General features: G+C 36.9%; 2 protein-coding genes across 2 annotated transcripts in view; one reads left to right on the top strand and one right to left on the bottom strand.

The window, feature by feature from the left end:
- Nucleotides 1-2,277, top strand: part of SDS (Cyclin family protein) — a 4,199-nt gene extending 1,922 nt beyond the window's left edge. The window contains exons 3-7 of the mRNA XM_011023443.1: nucleotides 296-462; nucleotides 977-1,105; nucleotides 1,263-1,443; nucleotides 1,701-1,745; nucleotides 1,934-2,277. Coding sequence (XP_011021745.1) covers nucleotides 296-462; nucleotides 977-1,105; nucleotides 1,263-1,443; nucleotides 1,701-1,745; nucleotides 1,934-1,966 — 555 coding nt within the window. The 3' untranslated portion in view covers nucleotides 1,967-2,277. The remainder of the gene's footprint in view (nucleotides 1-295; nucleotides 463-976; nucleotides 1,106-1,262; nucleotides 1,444-1,700; nucleotides 1,746-1,933) is intronic.
- Nucleotides 2,278-3,208: 931 nt separating this feature from the next.
- Nucleotides 3,209-7,419, bottom strand: LOC105123737 (RNA-binding (RRM/RBD/RNP motifs) family protein). The gene is made up of 6 exons (XM_011023444.1): nucleotides 7,234-7,419; nucleotides 6,296-6,382; nucleotides 5,890-5,993; nucleotides 5,739-5,814; nucleotides 4,842-4,925; nucleotides 3,209-3,995 (listed from the first exon to the last, which is right to left on the bottom strand). Exons 1-6 carry the CDS (start codon nucleotides 7,246-7,248, stop codon nucleotides 3,429-3,431), a joined length of 933 nt encoding a protein of 310 aa, XP_011021746.1. The 5' UTR covers nucleotides 7,249-7,419; the 3' UTR covers nucleotides 3,209-3,428.
- Between the last annotated feature and the right edge of the window lie 771 nt (nucleotides 7,420-8,190).

Raw genomic sequence — 8,190 nt, 5'->3', positions numbered from 1 at the left:
AATAATTTTTTAAAATTAAAAAATTATTATTTTAATAAAATTTTAAATAAAAAACATTTCAAAAATAATTGTAATTATACTACGGAACAGGCCAACCTTAGCTGGCGCGGTGGTTTAAGGCACTAAACACTAATCAACAACAGTTGTTAATCACTTGTTTATAATTTTTGGACTTTCAATTGACAATCTGTATGAGCAATGTGTGCCTAATGTTCTTCTAATTAAATGGTAATCACTTATGTTAAAAAAATGTTAATCGCATGTTAAATTCGTGTCTGTTGCTTTGATTAAGCAGCAATCAACTGCGAAGGAGTTTGACCTGGCGACCGTGTTTCTTGGAATTAGCCTTCTGGACCGGTTCCTAGCAATAGGGTTCTTCAAGAACAAAAGTCACCTTCAAATTGTTGGTATAGCTTGTCTTTCATTGGCCACCAGAATTGAAGAAAACCAGCCCTATAACTGGTAAATATCTCTGCCCCGTTCTTTTTTGTGGTCGTCATGTCCTGGATTGCTTGAGGAATAAATGAAACAAGGTGCCAGTCTTGGATGCATAATTCTTTCCTTTTAGTCCTTTGCACACTAAGCTTGCATTTACATAGAATTGTCAAAAAACGATTAGGATCGTGAATAAACTTGTTGATCATCTTAAGAAACAGATCACAAGTGAGTGTTGTGTGGTTATTTTTATGGACTTATTAGAAAAGAAAAATTGCTGTCAACTTGTTGACAGATCAAAGCTCAAATGAACTTGAACACACTGGATGAGCTATGCTTTAATATCTTAACGTTTGCAAGTACTAAGACATTCCTATACCACTCTCCAGTTCATTCCTTTTCATGGTTATATAATCTGCCTCATTTTCATCAAAGCTAGCTGTCCATCACTTCTCAAAACTGAAGGTAATATGATATCTAGCAGCAAGTTCTGCTCCGGTCAATGAGAGCTCCGCTGACAATTTTATAATGGGAATTTCAGTGTTAGGCAAAAGAATTTCAACATTGGGAACAATGTGTACAGCAGAAGTGAAGTAGTGGCCATGGAATGGCTGGTGCAGGAGGTCCTTAACTTCCAATGCTTCTTGCCCACCATCCACAATTTCATGTGGTAACTCCTTTTCCCTTTCCACTTTGCTTTATAGTTTATGGTAGTAAGATTTGTATCCTGTCTTGGATATGAACACTTTAGTTCTTTCTGTCATTCATATGAACTGTAGTTTAGGAAGTCTAATACAACCTTGTCCTTTTTCCATGCTGAACATTAGGTTCTACCTGAAAGCTATGAAAGCTGGTGCACTGGTGGAGAAGAGGGCCAGATACTTAGCAGTGCTGGCACTGTCAGACCTTGAGCAACTTAGGCATTGGCCCTCAACGGTTGCAGCCACGCTTGTCATCCTCGCTTCTCTAGAAAGCAATGAAATTGCATCCTATGGACGAGTTATCGAGGTACTTATATTAATTTGCAGCACAAGCTTGCCGTGCTCGAATACCAAAATAAAACGATTTGGGCTGTTAATGGGCGGAGGAGGTGCCGCTTCTTGTTTCATTTAATATTTTTGGACAAGATTTGCCGTATGATATGATCCAGTGAAGTATCTGAAAACTGGCCTAGAGCATACTTTTCCCCCCGGCCCGGCCCATTCCTAAAGTTATACTGCAATAAACATGCTCTTAGGTTCTGATTAGTCAATTTGATTTTACAGGTTCATGTAAGAACAAACGAAAATGACCTACACCAGTGCATAAAGGTATGCAAATAAAGATCTTTTCTAAAACGGTATAATAGGACCCTCTTTTTTATGCAATTCTTTTCTAGGAAGGTGCTGCTATTGATGCATTTACTTTCACATTCACATTCTCGAAAGCTAGTGCCGCTGGTGTTGATTTTGCCTTTCTTGTTAATTTGATTCGAATTATTTGACGACGGTATTAGCAGAGCCTAGAGTGGTTGCTGCAATATATGAGCTAGCAGTCTAGCAGGAGAAGGAATGAAGGATCATTAGATCGCCTCTTGTACACTCGCATTCTTTCCTCACACGCATCACTGGTTACTGTAGATGAAGATAATTGTAAAGCCTGATAATAACAGGTAACACAAATCTGATTCTTTTACGGTACATGCTCTAACCAAACTGTTCATAATATAGAATGGCAGGATCTGTATTCAAGGAGCCGGCTCATGTAAATTCAAAGACATAATATTCCGAGTATTCCTTTGTATGTTCTATGCAAAACGATGATGGGATTATGCAGACAGAAGTTATTTTTTTTATTCTCCAATATCATTTTGTTGTCTTGGCAGGCAACTCTCTGCCATATATCGGTTCTTGTGCTTAGTAGTGTTATAACAGTGAAAAAACTGATCTCGGACTCCCATGAGTTCAAGTCATCGGGTTAGTTTATGTACCTTAATTTGACCAGGAAATGCAAATACCTCGTTCACGGATTACAGACTGGTGAACATGTTTGGCGAAACCTTTCCTTTTCAAGGATGTTTTGTGCATTCCAGTGAAATCATGGACAAATATATGCAAGATCATAGTAATTCTTTGAAAGTTTACAAAGAGAGTTAAAGCATATTCATTTACTAAAGATGTATTTGATCACCGAACTTGTTTCATGATAGAAGTAACCCGAGGTTTTACTTTCAATCACATTTCAGTGGCCTGGAACGGTTGAAACTGAATAGAAGGTTGATTAATGTTGGTCCGGAACCAGTTGGTGCAAATACTTATCGCCAATGACCTAAAAATGTGGAGAACACAAATTATTTGTCCAGGATTGTCTCGCAGAGCTGGTTTGGTAGGAATTTGTTCTTCTAAAGGAAGTCAATGCTCCATTTTTCGACCATAGTTTGAATAGTGAGAGTGCACAAAAGATTTGATCTTTGTGTCAAACACATCTCAATTCTTCATAGTTCTACAGGACTATCCTTCCGGGGTTTCTTGGTCTAGAATTAGCTCTGTACATTGTCTAGAAGGATTTCATACCCCAGATAAGCTTGTGGAGTAAGAAGGCATCAGTTTTGTCATGGATGACTAAATCCAATGCCTTCATGAATTCGATCGCATGACCCTTCTAATTCCTGTGCAAACTTGTTGATCTAAGGTTCTGTGCCCCTCGGGCCCCTGCCATTGCACCTGGAGGCTGACTGCGAGGAAGTATTGTTAGGCTTTACGTTATTCTCTGAAACAAGAAATTGGTTCCGCTTGATTGAGCACTGGCTGCATTTATTATAGCATAAACGGAAGAATACAGATGGGGAGCAATATTTTTAAACAAAATGCCAATAAAATTTGTGGAAGTGCAGAATCACATTGAAACGGAGAAAAGAGTCTGCAATTCACTGCTCACATTTAAATACAAAGGGGAAACCATGGGAAATACATACAGAAAATAAAATCAGGTGTAGTTAGAAGAAGCCGTATCACTCAAATATTTGCAAGCTTACTATCTGCTGAATCAATTGGAATCACTGGAGGCTCTCCCGCTGGAGATCCATTGTGATGGATGTGTGCTGGGCTCCCCTCGCTTACAGGAATCTCCATTTTTTCCTCTTCAGCCTTTTCAACTTTCTCCCTGGTCATCACGCTCACATCCTCAGCTGCCTTTGCCACTGCAGTAAACGCACCTGAAACCCATGAAGCTCCTGTGGATACGTAAGGGTTACCCATGATGGCAGATCCTACACTGCTTGCCTTCTGCTCAGCTACTGAAAGGACAGTTTTCGTCTTTACAAGCACTTGGAACTTCTCATCCATCTCCCGGACCTTTTCATTCACCACAGCTGTGCCCACACTAAGCTTTTCACTCAGACCAATCTTATGGTCAATTGAAGCAACTGTTGCGGAGGCATTTGAAGTCAGATGAATACGTTCATCAAAGGCTTTGGCCTTGTTGATTGCATCCTTCCCCAATACAAAGCCCTTGGCAAGCATGGTGCTCACCACATCTTCAGCCTTCTTAACAGCAGAATCAGTAACAGGTGGCTTTTGCTCCTGAGGAATGGTAGAAAACAAAAAATAAAACTGTAAAAATAATTGACCTCCTGGTACAACCCATTCCCCTCCCCTCTCCCGCTCAAAGAAAGACGAAAACGAATGAAAAATTCGATTCACATATCAATGCAGATGCTGATCTTTGAACTCCTGCCGAAAGCATAGGAACGAGAGGGAAAAACTACCCTTAAAAGCAACAAAAGTATAAGCAAACCTGATGATGGTTAGACACTACTAGCCTGGTGAATCCAGCATCGGCAAGTCACCGTGATTTTATTTAACTAATCTGAATAAAATTCGTCAGTTGACACCCCATGTCCATATTTATTCGAACGCTACATGGTCATGCTTGAGTTCATCCATAGTTCATATTCATTGAGAAAGAGAAAATCTTTTACAGATAGCAATCCATTCCAGACTCTTAGAATTAAAATATGAATGAATAACCTCTGCAGGCTTCTGGTTATCTCAAAGTCCCAAGATAATTTTTATGCAAATAAAAGGGTAAAAAAAAGAAGAAAAACTCAAGCTATCACATTTATAAAGGCCCACTGAAAGATCACGAGAATTTTGGAATTTAACTCAAAACTGTCATGAAATGCATTTAATTTCATGCGTGGAACCTCTACCTTTCATAGTCTACAGGTTAATTGAATATTATGAATTTTAATTTCCCAGACTAGTTATTGCCTACGACTGAACAGAAAAAAGGGCAGATAATTGAACACCATATACTCTGGCTATGCATGTCATTCTACTTCACACGCATAGAAGCTGGCTACAACATCACATTATATGATAATTATCAATAACAGAGACGCAGAAACACAAACATAAAATATTTACCAATTTTGATGAAAGAGCTTCAGGGGGCAGTTGATAATCCTCAACAGGCGTAATCAAAACAGAAAGATCAGCTACGATGGCTCCCTGAGTCAGTAACACAAAGTCAAAAATAGATTCCAAGACAAAATCTGTACCAGGCATGTCAAATAGGAAGGAATTAATCGAGAGGCAGAATATGAAAGAAGATACAAAAAACAGTAGAGAAATAAATTATGTCTACATTATATCTGAGAATGAGATGCAATCTTGGCCACTCCCTTTAAGTCTTTCAACCACACTCACGACCCAAAATGCATAAGCTTTAACAGTCATTTGAAGGCAATGAAATGACAGTTCTTTTCTTTTATGAAATTTACGTGCACTCATTTATTATTCAATGGATCACCTAAAACCATTAGCCAAGCCTGGTTGGGAATGAGGATCTCACTTGAGTTCTATGAGGTAATGCAAATTCTAAGTTGCCCATGGAAGATTCTTGTTAAAATCCATGAGGATAAATTATGACAGACCGGTTTTTTGGAAGGCATGTATGCCTGCATATCCACCAGCATTGTCTAGAGGAACATTCACTGTCAACTCCAGAGGAATCTCAAGTTTGAAGAGGTCACATTTAAAGGCATAAACACTGCTCCTCTTGCAGTAGGCCTGACTATATACCTTATGTCATGTGGACAATGTATATCTGGAACAAATTCAACCACATAGATTGGCATTAATGCCTTGATATTCTGAAATTTTACTATTCCTGGAATGCTAGCTCTAATTTCTGTTAATCATTTCATCATGAGAGCGCCAGAGACTCATATAATTGGATATCTTGACATGAAGACATCTACACATTCACGCGTTAGCCTTGAAAGATGAACATTGATTCACCAGTATAGAATAAGAACATACTGAAAGAAGCATCGCCGTATCAGCTCCATGTGACTCCTCGAATGTAACATAGGCAAGCTGAGTTGTTTCACTTTCCCTGCAAAGTGTACCAAGTTTCTTCTCAGTCACTTTAACAAGTCAGTTTTTTAGCTTCTGATCTAAGAGTACTGACCTTCGCATTTCGACGTATAGAACATCACCAGAGAAGGAGAAAAACTCTTCGATATCCCTATCAGTAGCAGTTAATGAAATGTTGCTGACTTTAACTGTTCTTACCTGTAAGGAATGAAAAGGGAAGATTAAGAGACATAACTTTCCACCAAGAAATCCTTGTTTAAACTAACTTCGTAAACAATCCGTACTGGCCTAACATTTCCATTTGAGACCAAGTACTGAAATATTATAAGCAAAACCGCCATGTTAGATGGGTAAGGTTTCGGTATTTAGGTGCCTTCTCTGGAGCATATTCACTTCGCCCCAATCAGTGTTCCACTCATGAAATCAGCAATTCTATTTCTGAACAGTTTCTTACTGGGATTTACTTATTTGTTCATTACTAATTTCTAGGATGAACTCACATCTGAAACATTGATTGTCCAGTTGGTTGCACTATTTGACTGGGGTAGTGCTTCGGTTTTCTGACCAGCATCTTCCTGTACCGGAACCTGCACAAGTAAACCTCGATTGGGATCTAAAAAATGTAACACAGAAAAAGCTTAGGAAGCTGACAGAAATACTGAAATTCAACTGGATACATGGTTGGCATTTATAGATTAATAAGAAGAAATAACAAAACCAACTAGAGAAAGATAAACAGTAAATTACATCCTTCAAGAAGCATCATGAAATAACAAAACCAACTAGAGAAAGATAAATATATCCTTCTAGAAGCATCAATGTGACCAACTAGAGAAAGATAAACAGTAAATTATATCCTTCAAGAAGCATCAATGTCAAGAAATTATGTTAACAATCGTGGAAACTGATTCATTAACACAATTTGAACATTTTTTTTATTTTTTATTTTGCGAAAAAAAACTACCCTCATTTTCAATTTTTTGGTTAAGTTAGATCTGTAACATGAAATCCTCCTTGTTGCAATACCAATTATCTCTCAACCTAGCAAAGCGATATGAAAGCAAATGGGACACAGAACTCATGATCAGGAAGAATGCCAGCAATGTAAACACTGAGAAAATAAAGCAATTCAAAATGAGAAAAAAATTTTAAAAATAGGATTGATGCGAATTAACAGACCTAGTTAATAAGTTGATATAATTATGGGGCGTTGCTTAATTGTTTTTTCTCGTGAAACCAAACATCTGATCATAACATACGTATAAAAGATTTGTAATGGTATCACAGCACATGGATCAATGACTTTCTCAGACAACAATATATATATAAACACACATATCGCAATGAAGGGAAAAAGATGGAGGGATTTAAAACAGAAGTAAATAAACCCCATCATGCCAAAACATGCAGTGGAACAGTAAAAGAATGAATGACTCACCGGCGTCGACGACATTATGAAAAAAGACTTCACAGTTAATTAAGGAAATTCACACTATAGATACAAATATAATACGGTTTGGATATATAGAGATCGAATGATTTAATAGACAGGGAAACGAGACAACAAAGAAAAACAGAGAGAGAAAAGAGATGGTGGGTTTTTCGGTAGTTTCTTTTGCATGCGCCCAATTCGCGCGCTCGTTTTGGTGGTGGCGTGTGTGGTTTTGAATGGTTTTGGGTCAAAATTGAGTCGCTGTCACACCAACTCATTCTCCTAATATCCTCCTCCTCCTCTTCTTTTTCTCGGTAAATACTCCTGAAGTGAATTGGAAACACCCAGAAACATAAATATGTAAAATTATACTCATCAGAAAAAAAAAAATCAAATTTATATAAAATTTATGATAATTTGAATTCAATTCATAATCTATTATAATTCTTATATTTAAAATAAAATACTAAATCAATTCAGTAAATTTGATTATCTTATTTAACTCAAAAATCTTTTTTTTATTCAGTAAATTTGATTATCTTATTTAACTTAAAAATCTTTTTTTTTTGCTACAAGGAACATTATATTTATTTAAAATTATAAAATCATATATACATATATATTTGTTAAAAAAATTAATCTTTTAAATAAATATATTCTTGTTTTAGTGCTAGCTAAGTAGCTCACGCAACCCCACAGACTCACCTCTGACTTCCCAAAAATAATTAGAAGCAAAACCAAAGCCTATTTAAATCTTGCCAAGATAGATCCCAAGTATATTTAGGTCCTATTATATTTGCCAAGATAAATCCCAAGCATATCTAGGTCCTATTAAGATCAGGATCTAAGACTATTTGAGTATTCAAATCTAATTTTTAGTTATTGTGCAGAGCCCAAGTTTATTTTTGGGTTCTACAACTAATAATTCGTGTATAATTTATAAATAAAAGTAAATGTGAAATT

Source organism: Populus euphratica, unplaced genomic scaffold (genome assembly GCF_000495115.2).
Source record: "Populus euphratica unplaced genomic scaffold, PopEup_1.0 scaffold9.1, whole genome shotgun sequence".
Taxonomy (NCBI): Eukaryota; Viridiplantae; Streptophyta; class Magnoliopsida; order Malpighiales; family Salicaceae; genus Populus; species Populus euphratica.
Note: the sequence above shows the minus strand (reverse complement) of the source record. Positions and strands in the feature narration are given on the sequence as shown.

What these genes read in the sequence shown, in the direction of transcription:
- LOC105123737 (XM_011023444.1), bottom strand. An exon ending in GGACAATCAATGTTTCAGAT is followed by an intron (nt 5,994 to 6,295) that starts GTGAGTTCATCC and finishes CATTCCTTACAG; the next exon opens with GTAAGAACAGTTAAAGTCAG. An exon ending in CTATACGTCGAAATGCGAAG is followed by an intron (nt 5,815 to 5,889) that starts GTCAGTACTCTT and finishes TACACTTTGCAG; the next exon opens with GGAAAGTGAAACAACTCAGC.